Source organism: Electrophorus electricus, chromosome 15, assembly GCF_013358815.1.
Source record: "Electrophorus electricus isolate fEleEle1 chromosome 15, fEleEle1.pri, whole genome shotgun sequence".
Classification (NCBI taxonomy): Eukaryota; Metazoa; Chordata; class Actinopteri; order Gymnotiformes; family Gymnotidae; genus Electrophorus; species Electrophorus electricus.
This window is the reverse complement of record NC_049549.1, coordinates 17,339,792-17,355,671: the sequence shown is the minus strand read 5'-3', so window position 1 is coordinate 17,355,671 and position 15,880 is coordinate 17,339,792. Positions and strand designations below refer to the sequence as shown.

Below are 15,880 nucleotides of genomic sequence, written 5' to 3'. Positions count from 1 at the left end.
CACTGACAAACTAATACAACAACAGGACATACTGACAAACTAATACAATAACAGAACATACTGACAAACTAATACAATAACAGAATATAGTGACAAACTAATACAACAACAGAATATACTGACAAACTAATACAACAACAGAATATACTGACAAACTAATACTATAACAGAACACACTGACAAACTAATACAACAACAGGACATACTGACAAACTAATACAATAACAGAACATACTGACAAACTAATACAACAACATAGTGACAAACTAATACAATAACAGAATATAGTGACAAACTAATACAACAACAGAATATAGTGACAAACTAATACAACAACAGAATATAGTGACAAACTAATACAACAACAGGACATACTGACAAACTAATACAATAACAGGACATACTGACAAACTCATACAATAACAGGACATACTGACAAACTAATACAATAACAGAATATAGTGACAAACTAATACAATAACAGAATATAGTGACAAACTAATACAACAACAGAATATAGTGACAAACTAATACAACAACAGAATATAGTGACAAACTAATACAACAACAGGACATACTGACAAACTAATACAATAACAGGACATACTGACAAACTAATACAACAACAGAATATAGTGACAATCTAATACAATAACAGAATATAGTGACAAACTCATACAATAACAGGACATAATGACAAACGAATACAATAACAGGATATACTGATAGACTAATACAATAACAGGACATACTGACAAACTAATACAACAACAGGACATACTGACAAACTAATACAATAACAGAATATAGTGACAAACTCATACAATAACAGAACATACTCACAGACAAATACAATAACAGAACATACTGACAAACTAATACAATAGCAGAACATACTGACAAACTAATACAATAACAGAACATACTGACAGACTAATACATTAACAGAACATACTGACAGACTAATACAATAACAGAACATACTGACAGACAAATACAATAACAGAACATACTGACAAACCAATACAATAACAGAACCTACTGACAAACTAATACAACAACAGGATATACTGACAAACTAATACAATAACAGAATATAGTGACAAACTCATACAATAACAGGACATAATGACAAACTAATACAATAACAGGATATACTGATAGACTAATACAATAACAGAACATACTCACAAACTAATACTATAACAGAACATACTGACAAACTAACACAATAACAGGGCATAATGACAAACTTATACAATAACAGAATATACTGACCGACTAATACAATAACAGAACATACTGACAGACAAATATAATACAGGACATATTGACAACTAATGTAATAAAATATAGTGACAAACTAATATAACAACAGAATATACTGACAGACTAATATAACAGAGTATACTGACAGACTAATATAACAACACAATATACTGACAGACTAATATAATAACAGAACATATTTACAAACTAATATAATAACAGAATATACTGACAAACAACAGAACATACTGAATAACTAATATAACAACAGAATATACTGCCAGACTAATATAATAACATAACATCCTGACAGACTAATATAATACAGGACATACTGTCAAACTAATGTATTAAAATATACTGATAAAGTAATATAACAACAGAATATACTAATGGACTAATATTATAACAGAATATACTGACAGACTAATATAACAACAGAATATACTGCAATATATATATTACACAATATATTCGCAGTTTAGAGTGGATTCGTTGAGAGAGAGTCTGTGAGTACAGCCTGTGGACACAAATACACAGGAACTGTTTGGCTCCTACGTTTCTGACCATAAAGCCATAAAGAGATGTGATGTAGCTTTAAGGCACAGAAAAGCAATCTAAACATGTCTAATGGGCTTGGAAGGGAATGGTTCTGGTTGACATTAACTGAAGTGATGTCTCATGCCCGGCTGGGTTCCCATCACTCCCCTCATCCTGTTTCTTCCCCACAAAAACTCCTCTCACATTTCCAAAGCGGAGCATGGAGAAACAGAATGGGCTAGATGTCAGGGAGTGGAACGGAGACCAGCTCTGTTCCTCTCTGGAGAGCCCAGTGACCGTCTGACGTATTTTTCTGCAATTTCCACCTTCTACTTTGTGCTCTCTGAAGGAGTCTATTGGTTTGCCATTAGCTGATCGCTATCATCAATAAATAACTCTGAGACGTGACTATCAGTCTGGCCTGGATGTTCTGCCGATGGCTGGTGTCTGATCTTTCAAAATCCAATTACACAGCACTTCTTCCTGGAGGCAGTTTCACTCTGAAATTGATTACAAATTCTTTGTACTTTAAACCATAAACTAAAGCCTGTGAGCTGCTGGAAACCTGCTGTCTGGGTTAAACAGTCCCTACACACAATAACAATCATTGGTGAGAAGTTAATCAATGCATTATGGTGATAAATATATAATACCACAGCTTTTTCCAAAAGCCACTTAATTATCACTTTTAATATATACAAACTATACACACTCTACAGAAATATGTAACTATGGTACATGAAGTCTTATTGTACGTAATACAAATCCCTTCATAGCGTGTGGTCCTACTCTCTCCGTTCGGTTCATTCACTGCAAGAATTCTTTGCTCTTCACTCAGAAGAGACAAAAGATATTTTTTCAACAGATAATATCTCTGCCCCCCCACTTCTATCACTCTCTCTCTCTCTCTCTCTCTCTCTCTCTCTCTCTCTCCCTATATCTTTCACCCACTCACCATCTCTCCCCTTTTCTCTGTATAATGGCCGGAGGTCAGTATGGTTATTCCAGCCTTAGGGTTAGGCTCTCTCCCAAGCTTCCTCTATATCCAACTCTTTAGTATGTTTGATTGTAATATATAGATATAGCAATAATGTAAAGGAGTGATGAGATGTTGGGATGTGATGTAGCTTGAAGGCATAGAAATGCTGCAGCATTATAAATAACTTTGGAAGAATAAGGTGGTTTAAATAGGTTTTGCCTGGTTATATTTATATTTCAAGGAACCTACCTGGGTAGTGAGAAAAATAACTAATGTAGTTAATCTCAGTTGATCTTTTGCACTTTTGTACTATGTTGGCTTTATATAGGTGTTGTCTATGAGTGATATGATATTTTAGTGTGTATTTTTCTCAATGAGATCAAGTTACAACTTGATGACCTAAACTGCTAAAAGGGTAATGGTGAGATCAGAATGTGAACAAGTCTATCTATCACCACTAGATGGCAGAAATGACTCATATGTCAGATGAAAACACTGGGCTGCGTATCTTAAAGTTCCTGATACAAGACATTTCTGAACCCACAAAGTAGTGATCTTACATATGCCACTTACACACTAGAAGGCTGAAAAGACTTATAAGAATCTCACATCTGAAGGCAATCTGCTATTAACCACAGAGGTTTTAGCCTCAGACTATTTGTAATACTGCAACTTGATTTTTTCCTATCATGCCCCTGTTGGAAATTTGCAAGAGTAGAAACTGATAAACAATGGAGCAGACACAGAACCAGCAGTTTTAAAGGACTGTATGCACCAGTCAGACTAATTGTACAGGATATTCTCTGGTTCGGTAATCTTATATCAGTTAAAAGGACAATAAGAATAATTGGATTCTAAGTTAGCAAAACTGCTGTACTGTGAATCTTACAGTTCAAACATAAATTGAGAAGTCCTTCTTCTTGTTTTAAGTACCAAAAAGTTTTAATGTGAGGGAGAGAAATGTTTGGGAAGAACTCACATTTTCAACTACCTGATCATATCTTAAATCCCTGCATTTGTTGAAATTGTCTGGTGCACTGAAAATATCTATGTGTAGTCTGTTAGATTGTTTAGCGGAAGTCTTGTCCTCTTTAGAAGGTAAATATTCCACTGGTATTTAAGGCCATGGTTTGTACAGCTCTGGGTAGTCTACAGAGCCAACACTTAAACAAACACCACATGCATGTTTGTTGAGGATTCTGATCTTCACTCTCCTCTAGGTGAAAAGATCCCAAGCCTGTCCCATTAGTAAGTGCTAAAATTAGAACAAAGTTTATTTAAAATTGAATTTAAAAAGAACATACCAGAATATACTATGAAAAATTCACACATTTGAAAGTAAATTATTAAATTCTGGCTTCGCTTCAGCCACTGCAAAATTATATATAGTAACGCGGGGTGAGTCGAGCGCCGAAGGGCGTGGAGCAGGACGCACAGACTTCTTCTACATGGACGAACATTTCATTGAAACATAAAGACGACGTCACTCACGTGTTACAAACAATGAACGCAACACGGTTACCACTGTAACATGCGTTATTGTATAGAGAAGAATAGAGAATGACTAGAGAGTAATAGTTACTTTTCTAAAAGTTTATAGAATTTACAAACTTGCCTTATTTCTATTTTTATTCCAAGACATTAGGCTCAGACAAGCAAATCACAGACCCCAATTGAACATCCCCAATGCGTGAACTTCTGATGTTCGTTTCTATGGCAACCGACCAGACCAAAGGGTTGACGTATAGCCGGGGTCAGCGCGCACGTTCTCCTTCACTGATTAGTCCAATCTCACGCGCCGACCCACGCTACTATTCACGCCGCGAGACATCACAGTGGGACGCGAGGGGGCTGGACGGGAAATTACGAGAGCGTGTAATTAACCTATTCACAAACACGCGATCCACTCAGTCTTAATCATGTACAAGGAAAAATATTGAGTGTTAATAAAAAACTTGTAGTTAGACGTGCTGGTAGTCGACCGCTGCACTTTGAGATTCTGTAAGAGCGCGCCATCACCTGTAGAAAGAAAGGGGCGTGGCGTTGCGCGCGAGGAGAAGTGATCCGGTCTGGCTTTGGACCGCGAGACGTCGGTACAGTTTGCTCGTGCGAGGTTTGAGTCAAGCACTATAAGAACTTGCGCTAAACTACCGAGTCGTCCTTTTGCTTAAAAGCAAGTCCTCTGCAGTAATAATCCGAGCGCGGGATTGCCCGAGTTCTCCACTCAGCGCTCTGCATGTCTGCTTGTCGGCTCGTGCGGGGAAATGGACACGGTGATGTCTCGGACACTTGGAGCCTTGCTGGCTTTGACTTTACTGCGCGTGTTCCCAGGTAAGGACATGGCAGACAGCTCATCACTTAATAAACACGCTGCTTAAAGGTGGACGAACTCCGCCAGTGTAATAGGTCTGAGCTAGGTTGAGAGTAAATTTAGAATGGTTAACTACTTCATTTATTTTCTCATCGGAATACATTCACTACAGTGATAGATTGCAAAATGTACCCTGTCGAGTATATTTGCTTATCAAGAGGAAATCTGTAAGTCAGTAAAAAAAAAAAGTCATAAAAAGAGCCGCGGAATGTTTTTGGTCATAGCAATCTCTCTCTCTCTCTCTCTATCTCTCTCTCTCTCTCTCTCTCTCTCTCTCTCTCTCTCTCTCTCTCTCTCTCTCTCTCTTTCTCTCCCCGCTCTATCACTTGCTCTCTCCCCTGCTCTCTCTCTCGCTCCCTCTCTCCTCTCTCCTCTCTCTCTGTCTTTCTCCCTCTTTCGTTTTTTACATTTAAATAAGTCCCAAAGAATCACAAAATGAAAAAAAAAGAAATTTAATCAGTCTTAGACATGTTATTTTTGGAAGAAACACCCTTAATTAACTCATTCAAATAACACAATCATGATTAAAGTGTATTTATAATAATTACAGTTTTTCTCAGTCTCTTGTACATTTCTCAGATCAAAACTGAAATTCTCAAAATACTTGTTCATCCTCTTCTATTCACTTGTATACATGATAAACACAGCTTCTCATTCTTCTGAACAAATAGCAAATTCTTTGGCACATTCATGCAAATGATTATATATAATGGTTGTTGTAATGTCTTTATCAGTTATTATCAGTTATATCATGTTAATTAAAATGTATTGTACTTGTTCTCTCTTACAGTCTTAGTCTTAGGCATTTGTTTTTTGCATAAGTCATTACATTCAAGTGTTGAATCAGTTGTCATACTCTGTCTTGCAAATGTTACATTTTGATTAGATTTTTTGGTAAACATGTCCTGTATTGATGAAGTGCACTCAAGGGAATCTTTGCTTTCACTTAAAAAGGGAAGTATGTGTATGAAGCAGCGTGTGTGCATGAAGCTGAGTGTGTGTATGAAGGTAAGTACTATATAACTGCCTCATCTTTCTTTTCTGGGTCACAAATACATGGTGTGTGAGCAAATTACAGTACAAACAGTAAAAGTATAAATGTGTATCCTGTCCAATCTCTTGTAAATCTATTACATACAATCTGTAACTACTGTTGATATTGATCTATGCCACAAAGGAAATATATGACACACAGTGCAGCCTGGTTTCATTTTTCAATCATTGTCATCAAATCCACAGTCAGAAAATACTAACAGAGTACACCCACAGAGTACACCTACAAAGTACACCTACAGAGTGCACCTACAGAGTGCACCTACAAAGTACACTTACAAAGTACACCTACAGAGTGCACTTACAGAGTACACCTAGAGAGTGCACTTACAGAGTGCACCTACAGAGTGCACTTACAGAGTGCACTTACAGAGTACACCTACAGAGTGCACTTACAGAGTACACCTACAGAGTGCACTTACAGAGTGCACTTACCGAGTACACCTACAGAGTGCACCTACAGAGTACACCTACAGAGTGCACTTACAGAGTACACCTACAGAGTGCACTTACAGAGTGCACCTACAGAGTGCACTTACCGAGTACACCTACAGAGTGCACCTACAGAGTACACCTACAGAGTGCACTTAGAGAATACACTTACAGAGTGCACTATTTTAATGACAAGAGGGTTAAACATTTTTACTATCTTGCTCATAAACAGTGACACAAGGACTTGTCATTCTGAGGGCAGTGACATGTTCACTGAAATAAATGTTTACTTTTGAGATATAGACTAAGGTTTCTGAGCAAGATACGAACCTTTGCAGGTAATCCGTGGTGTGGTACTGATGTCTGTACAGATTTTGAGAAATACCCTCATTGTTTTCACCTATTAATGATGATTTCAGAAATGCACCAAAGAGACTGAAAAAAAACTGTAAATGAGATGTGTAGCAAGAATTTGGACACGGGACAAATTACACAGAATTGTCTAACCTGTAGACTACGTCCTTAACTGCAGATATGCATTCCAGTGTGGCTGTAGAACCTTGACTCAAATGTCACCATTTCTTGACTCTGTATTTTAATACTCTTGTGTATATGATGTATAATTTTCTTGCAATGACAAATGTCATTTTTTAAATTAAATGCAGTTTTCTTCCTCGTGTGCTGATAAAAAGTCCAGATGACTCATTCCTAGAGCCAGTGTGCTCATTGTCAACATTAATCCCTAGCACATCTGAAGTCAAAGGAGATTTTAATCCCATGAATTGGCATTTTCACATGCATGGACAAGGCACAAATTCACTGTCATTCCATCTGACAAGATTAAACTGTGAGAGATTGGGCTCCAGCTTTTCCTCTGGGCTTTAAATATGGAATACCAGGAGAAAGGGATACATGCTGTTTGCAGGGGGAGATTCCAAGTGAGCATTAGACATTTCATAGACATTTCCTTGTTTGCAACAGGAATTTTCCTACTTGATAAGTTTGAATGGCTGTTCTGATCATCTGGGGTATATGATATTCTTTGGCCATTGGTAACATGACTATGACTGAGTACAACTTGAGCAACTGAGGATTAAGAGCCTTGCTCAGGGGCCCAACAGTGGCAACTTGGCAGTGGTGGGGCTTGAACCAGCAACCAGCAATTACAAGTCAAGTACCCTAACCACTGAGCTCCCACTGCCCTTGACATGGACGGTCTTCTGTTTCCTGTGTGGTCAGTAAGCGGTGCATTTGGTGTGGGACAAATGTCTTATTGTTGGACAGCAGCATTACATTATGTGTTTAGTGAGGCACTTCGAGGCCAGATTAAGATTATTTATAGCTGTTCTCGTCTGTGGAAGAGCCAGCTGCGTTGTAGAGGAAGACCTTGGATACCTGTAAGCCTTTTTGAAATACTGCTTGGGGCTGCGTATGCTCAGAATAAAAGACAGCTAACTGGCTTGTGAACAGGAAGCACTGATGAACTTCATAAACAGTGCCATAAATCTGCGTGGTGTGCAAAAAAGCCCAGATTGTACCTCGTTCTTCATTGTAACGTCTCAGAATGTTTGAAGAGACTTGCAATAAGAAAAAAACATCCCTTAACCAAACCTATAGGTCTAAGTAAATGTTTTAATGTCATGGCAGGGTGAGTCATACCAAGATACTGTTAAATATCTTTATTTCTAACAGGAATGAATATCACTAACTTCTAAGAGCTGTTGAATCCAAATATGTCTACCTTCGCTGGTGACCCCTCAGCTCTGACACTGTGAATTTGCACAGTTAAGACAGAGACAAGAAAAGAGATAAGTACCCCCAAACCCAGTTACCTCACAATGTTTGCTATTGTATAGGGAAAACACTAATCGTCACCACATATATTGATTTCTGCCACCTGCCTGCTTTGGGTGTGTTTGTATAGGTTTCTTCTGTGTGCTACATGTGCCTGGATGCTCATGCTTTTCCTTGCTTTCTGGGGAAGGATTTCTTTTCTATTACAGTGCTATTGAGGAAACAGAAGAATACACTGACAACCTTGGCATGTGTAGATTACAAATCTGGTACCTGAATGTCCCAAATCAGCAAGAATATCGTACAGTAAACAGGTGTGCTAACTCATTCAGCCAGTGTGCTCCATCCCAGAGTGCAACCCCAGTTTTAATCTCCATACACACTCTTGCCTTGCATTTCTTACATCACGTAGAAAAAAAGGAACGTCTGATCACTGTTAAATTGAAGGCTCAACTGTCTACTGCATGAATATTATCTGAACACCTAATGTAAAATGTCTTTATATAGCACTTTTTACAACATGCGTTATCGCAAAGCAGCTTTACACACGTTTGGCTCCAGATCCATAACAAGCAAGCAAGTGGCGACAGTGGCAAAGAAAAACTCTCTGGGTGGAGTAAGAAAGAGGACCCAGACTTGAGAGAGAAGCTGTCCTCCTCATAAACAGTCCATGCTACGCTACGACATACGTCGTCCACAAGGATGCACAGTAACTCGGTTCATTCTAGCATTCTAGATGGTTAGATGTGTTTAGTTCTGCATAGCTGTAGGATTCTCTGCTTCTCCTGTGGGTCTAGGACGGGTGAGCAGGTGGTGGGACGTGGTAGCGTGAGTGGTTCATGGCTTTGGAGCAGGGCGCACATCTAGCCAACGGGAATATAGCATCTAATAAAAACAGAGGTACACTTGAGAGTAAACAGTGGCATAGGGACATACAGACGTCCAGACAAGCAAACGATCACCGACTTCGAGGAAGGAAAACACTGGAGGGATTTACACTGAGGGGAGGAAGAAGGCAACAAGACACAGGTGACACTGATGAAACCTAACGGTAGGGAAGCGAGGGACACCTGGGTGAGGGGTGTGGTAACACGAGAGGAAAGAAAACGAGGCACATGGCAGACGGCGCGACAGGTCAGAGAGAAAAAGGCAGGGGCACGTGGTGATCCCCACCGTGTGCAGGAGGATGTTGGCGAGGGGGCTGTTGCAGTCAGCTTATCGACTGGTACCACCAGGACGTTTTCTGGTGTCACTTTCCTTTCAGGACATTTTCTGGTGTCATTTCCCTTTCGTCCTCATTGGTGTCAAGATCAATGAATATGGAAATTTGTAACACCTTGTTTTCAACATTTACAACGTTCTCTAACCAAAAAAACAACCAAACGAAAAATCAACTGTTACAGAATATTGTTTGTAGTCTTGTGAAAGGCTGTTTGAAGCAGAGGTAGAATATAAACATTTCAGTCCTTGCAAAAGTTGTTGGTCTTGGTCAGATTTGGGTCAGGCTGGCTGTCCATCCAGATGACCTAACAATTTCAGTTTATTTCCTGATGTGGGATTGCAGCAACACTTCCTGTCGTTAATCATCCCTTTCCCATTCCGGTTAGTATAAATTTAACAAAGTTAGCGTTGCTGATCTCCCATCATTGAGCAAGTTGATGTAACAATTCTCAGTATCTCATGCATGTTACATATAATATCACTATGTCACCAATTAGAATAAGGCTGCTTTTTAATGCTGTGTTTTAAGGTTGTGTTTTAAAGCTGTGTTTTAAGGCTGTAATTTAAGGCTGTGGTTTAAGGCTGCATTTTAAGGCTGTGTTTTAAAGCTGTGCTTTAAGGCTGTGTTTTAATGCTATGTTTTAAGGCTGTGTTTTAAGGCTGTGTTTTCCTCTGTCCACAGATTGGCAGCACCATATCTAAATCAATAAAAGTTAAACAGGCCTGTAATCATATTAGAGTTGAGCCTGCATGCGTGCAGACATGTGATTCATTGCAGACGTGTGATTCCGTGTAGACGTGTGATTCATTGCCTGTTCATAGGTTTTGTGCTTATTTGACATTATCTCTAGGTTTAGGCTTAGCTTGTTTTATTCCTAGATAAGGTAGGTTGTGCACAACTGGGGAAGTGAAACCCATATGGTTCCGGATAGCATGTTTAAAATCCACAGCTAAACCTTGCGCTCCTTGGACAGTGTTTACCTGCTCCTTGTTTACCTTTTGTGTGGTGTCAATAATAGTGTCTGCCTCGCAGACCGTGGTACGTCATGGTGCAGTCTCAGACAGACAGACAGGGATGATGAGTGTGTGAGTGTCTGCGACTGAGGAAGGCTCGTTGGCTCTTCACAGTGGAAGGCCGGAGCTCATCCACTAACAGCAATTATGCTGGCGCCCCGCTCAGCCCTGCAAATTACACGCCCACAGAAAAAAAGAAAAGAGCAAAAAAAGAAAAACATGTTTCAGTTCATTAAGACTGCAGCTGTTTCACCACTGAAATCGAGCGTGCATTTTCTGGTATATTGGTGATTTGTGTTTCCAGATGAATCAATAAGTTTGATGGGTTTTTTTTATTTATTAACCATGCATTTCACTACAAAAATAAATTACAGAACTGTGCAAAATATGGCTAAACATTCAGTCTGGTATGAAATGAAATGACAAATTTTTATTTCCTGCACATTTTTTAAATGCTTTCCATTAAAGTCTTTAGACTTGTTTATATTCAGGTAAACAAGATTAAAAAAATCTATCTTTCTTGTTCACACTGACAGGTTGTATTGTTTGTGTTAAGATCTGCATATTTTAACTACAGCAATTCAGTGTTAAATCAACATTTGGTTGGAGCTTAAAGCATGTAGCTGCCATACATTTTAGTGAACTTTTAGTGAAGTGTCAGATTTCCTAAAATTCTCAGTTCCTCACACGTTGACTCGTACAGTTGCCAAAACCATTGGGCCTGTCATATCTCATTTGAATACTTTTAGTAATTACAGGGACTTAAAGGCTGTGGCCAGCCCTGACTGGAGGCCAAGGTAATGACAGTGGTAGTCTCCTCTAATCAGCGAGAGGAAGCTCAGCTTTGTCTTCCACACCAGTTACCCTGCATGCATGCACATGCACATGCCCCCTGCACAGGTGCTGGTGTGTTAGCACGCCGGAACCCTCTCATCTCTCTGCGCCCTGCTGGGAGTACTGATGCCGTCGAGGCAAAGGTCCGCGCTCGGATGCAGCTCGGACGGAACTCACCTGCGCACGCGTATGCTGCTTTGTTAGATCACGGCCCTTCGCCGCTTGATCACAAATGGCGCCGCAGCCGGCCCGGATCTGTCCGCACACTATTTTTGAGAGGTCTGGAACGGAGGCAGAAGTGGGCATGCCAACGGGCACCGCCAGGCCCCTGCTGGGAGCGCCTCACGGGTGACCGAGTCCGAAGTGTCATTTTTGCGCGGCGTGGGCGAGGGCAGTGGTGATTTACAGCAGGTGGAAGCAGCCGGAGCGAGCAGGATAATGAGACTGTCACCCAGCTAAATGAAGCCCTTACTCCCAGCGCTCACTGCTGATGTGTGTGGTGGTGGTGGGGGGGCGGATCTCCCATAGACAACTACGTGGGCCACGTTTGTGAGTCGGACGCTGCAACCTTTAGATGGGATGCCGCAATGGGTCAGTTCTCTCTGTCCTTGACGGCCAGACAGTCCGAGTTTTGGACCTGTTCCACCTGCCAGCACACGTTACACATTTATTCCGTAGAAACACCTTGTGTGTGTACAGCTAGAGTCGTTAGCCCATCTGCTGCGCTGCACGGGCCGTGTTCGGTTGTGTTCCAGGTCAGTCTTTGGAGCTCAGGACTGTTGCTGGTGGTATACATTTGAGCGGCAGGCCACGCTCAACCCATCAGTCCAACTGACATGTGAAACCCTCTAGCAGCACACCACTTCAGCCCAACCGCCCAGAACCACGAGACTGCCAGGTCAGTACCACTGCTGTGTTGAGAATGATCCACTACCCAACTCACATCAGGCCAGATGTGTCCATGTGCTTAGAAAATGACTAAGATAGCTGGGGTAAAGTGACAAATTGTACACAGCAAAAGCTACAGTGCTACGGTGTGTAAGTTTACACCTGTGGAGCTCACCTGTAAGGTAGGCATGAGCTCGGTGGATGGGGATTCCACAGTTCTTTCTTTTTTTCCAGCTCTGTCAGGAAGCAGTCTCGGCCGGACTGGGGATCAGCCAGATGGAAGCCGTGACCGAGATGTGTCGGGCAGGTCTTGTAAGGCTAATCAGGCATAAAGGAGCCCGTCCCAGTGGTGGCATGAGGGCACGAGCGTCGTGCTGCTGTCCTGCCAGCTAGATTAAACATCCACCTGCCTTATAACTCCACCGCACGTGTTATTAGACTTCAGTCCACTTTCTCCTAGGGATGGACCAGTATGGCATTTCCTGGGCTAATACAATAATATGATAATTGGTACCTTATTGGTACGATCATTTTATGCATTCCAAAGAAAGTTCAAACTATAATATTTGAATGTTAAACTGTAAAAATGGATCATTATTGTCACAGGTAAATCAGACAGTCACTCTTAACACAAAGGGGAACAAAAAATGTTTCATCATTTTATTTTCTAAACTTCCTGAAACGTTAAGTGCCTTTTTTCTGCCTTGAACAGGTGCAGGTATAAGAAACCCTTTCATTGAAAAAAAAACATAACCGCAAAACTGTACGGTCACCAATATCAGATTTAGTGAGTAAACAGCAAAATAACAAAAGTAAATAATCCACCTGGGTATTATCCACACGAGACCTAAATTAAACAGAAGTCTTAATCTGATGGATAGATGAAAATTAATGCTTGTAATTATTGCCTGAAATTCCAACATTGAACAGACAACAATACATTTAAAATCACAGTATCACAGTGAGAGCAGCAACAGCACCCTTATTAACCCCTTCACTCCCTCTCAGCCCCACTCACGTCACGTCTGCTCCACGGGGCCAGACACCGTAGACTTCAGCCTGGGCTCTTATCTTTAAATTCATTTTTATTACGCCTGTCCCTCTAGCAGCCCCAGAAATTACTTTGATGTTCCTAATCTTGAGGGGTGGCAGCATAGATGATTATATCGCCACTGGAGGACAGAAAGGCAGTGGTGTACTGCCTGTCACCTGCCAACGTGATTAGGTGGAATAATCAGCCGTGATGGAACTGACCTTGGGGTCAGTGTGTTTAGCAAATTCGCTCCCTCTGGTCGGTCATTACCAACACCAGCAACCAGAGCACCCACTTTAAAACAGAAAGAAGTGAAGTGGATTTCACGTTATTGTGCGATTTAAAATAATAATTAAAAAAAAAACAATTCCTTGCCTTTAGCAGATTCTCCAATATTATGTTACATAAATTTTAGCACCCCGAAAAAGGAAAAGTTTGTGTATTGATAAGTTGGGGCCTCATCCTGGGAACTTTGGAAAGTGACATCCAGAAAGGGGCTTCAGTTCCAGACAGAGTTAGTGAGAACTTAGATTAGAATAGTTTCATTTGATCTGCGGTGGAAAGCCAGACTTTTTTTTTTCTCTCATCCCAGTCTGTTACCTTTCCATTACTATTTCAGGCACCGATTTTGCCCACTTCACTTGCTAAATCGATCCAGTCCCAGTTCCTCGTGGTGCGCAGTGTCTGTGAAACCTGCCTGGAGCTGATAAGCCAGCCTGGTGTTATCCTCTGTGGTGGGTCGGTGTGTCCCACATTTTCCTCTGGAAGATCTCACTGCATACATTCAGCGCTGCCCGTCAAACTGACCTCCCTTGATATCTAGCCTGGATGAAGTTTGAAGGTTCTGAAGGTTGTATTGCATAAGAAAGTTAGCTGTCAGTTCTACAAGAGTTGGGACTACCCTGTTTGCCCTGTTTTTCTGAAAAAATGTTTGCAATAGGCAGGCAGTTTTGAAAATGGGAATTACGCCACATGCACCATGAATGAATGTTTTATCATGAATGTTTTACTAGAGTTTCTGGTTTATTTCCTCTCTATTATACTCCCATTATTTCTACTTATACCAAAGTAGCTTTGTTGTGTATTAGGTTTGAATGCGTGGCGAAGCGCTCTGAGTGTCACAGCCTGGTCGGCACCCCCTCACCCAACCCAACCAGTCTGCCCCCACCAGTCCCAGTCAACAGTCACTTCCCTATTTCGAACACCCACTTATTAGTTCAGCTCCTCGTTTCCTTTCCCTGCTTATCCCAGCGCTCTCTTCCAAGCCTGCGCTCTGCCGCCAGCCGCCAGGGCTTGCCTGGCTCCCTCTTAGGCTCCCTGTCTGACTCATGGACCGCTTTGTTTTGCTGATAGCTTGATAAGCTTTTTCTCTCCTGTTCAGATGAATGTCTGTCTGCCCCTCTGGCACCTTGCTTCCTGACCCCAACGCTGTGGCACATTGAGGAGTCCTTCTGTTTTTGCTTATATGAGGACTGACTGGTCTCGTCCAGGACTGGGCAGGGTAAAAATGTGTGGCACACCTCCTTATTTTAAGGAAAATGGATTAAAATGTTTCCTTGGCCTTTGTGAAGTAGCATGTCATGTGTGAATGTAACTCTTCTAAATTCAATGGCGTTTCTAAAATGTCTGCCCTTTCCGTACTGACAAGCCCAGTGGCTCTGTGGGCTTCACCCATGGACTTGGCAGTAACTCCATTGCAGTGAATCGGAGCTTTAGAGAGCATGTATTATTCCAGAGATGCAGCCTGTTCCGCTTCAGCAGGGGAGAGTGGTGAGCCTGTCAGCATAAATGCGGCACAGTCCATAATCCCAACGAGTTCATTCACAGTGCAAGAACACCGAAATGTATCTGTATGCTCTCAGACCAGCGTGGCAGGTCTTACAGCAATGCTTGAGGTTGAAGTGGACCTGTGATTTCTTAAGGAAATATTGAAATCCCTGCTTGGAAGTACACATTGAGTATATCATGGTGGTCTTGATGATGGTACGTTAGGGTACTGTGTTAGGACCCCAGGTTAATGACCAGAGTTGTGGTTCATCTTTAGACAGACTTTCCCAGCTGTCTGCTGTTTTTTGCCTACAAAATGATCTACAAGGCACATAGAAACGGACAGTCAGATGGGATGTCTGTGCAGTCTCACAGTACTCCAGAAACTTCCAGACCCTTCTGTTACAGGTATACAAGTGCGTTCTGTAGATCTTCAGAACTTAACACAAAGTAAACCACTGTACTGTCCCAGTCAAGCACTTCGTTCACATAGGCATCAGAGAGACAGAAGCAAGTCAATAGTTACTTTGCATGTTCTCTGCTAATCAATCAGTTGGTAATCAATTCGTCAGGTTTGCTTTGATCCATTATAGATCAGTATACACAACTAATCAATAGATGATAATGTGCTAATGTGGTCTCTTCCACTGTTACTTACACAGTGTTTCTTGGTCAGCAACCCTGT

The 15,880-nt window shown here is 41.2% G+C and overlaps 1 protein-coding gene across 2 annotated transcripts in view; it reads left to right on the top strand.

Moving 5' to 3' along the window:
• Positions 1-4,740: 4,740 nt before the first annotated feature.
• esamb (endothelial cell adhesion molecule b) overlaps positions 4,741-15,880 on the top strand; it is a 33,525-nt gene continuing 22,385 nt past the window's right edge. The window contains exon 1 of one of the 2 annotated variants that reach the window (XM_035533925.1): positions 4,741-5,119. In XM_035533925.1, the coding sequence (XP_035389818.1) occupies positions 5,053-5,119 (67 nt within the window). In that variant the 5' untranslated portion in view covers positions 4,741-5,052. The remainder of the gene's footprint in view (positions 5,120-15,880) is intronic. The other variant, XM_035533926.1, reaches the window with a different exon arrangement.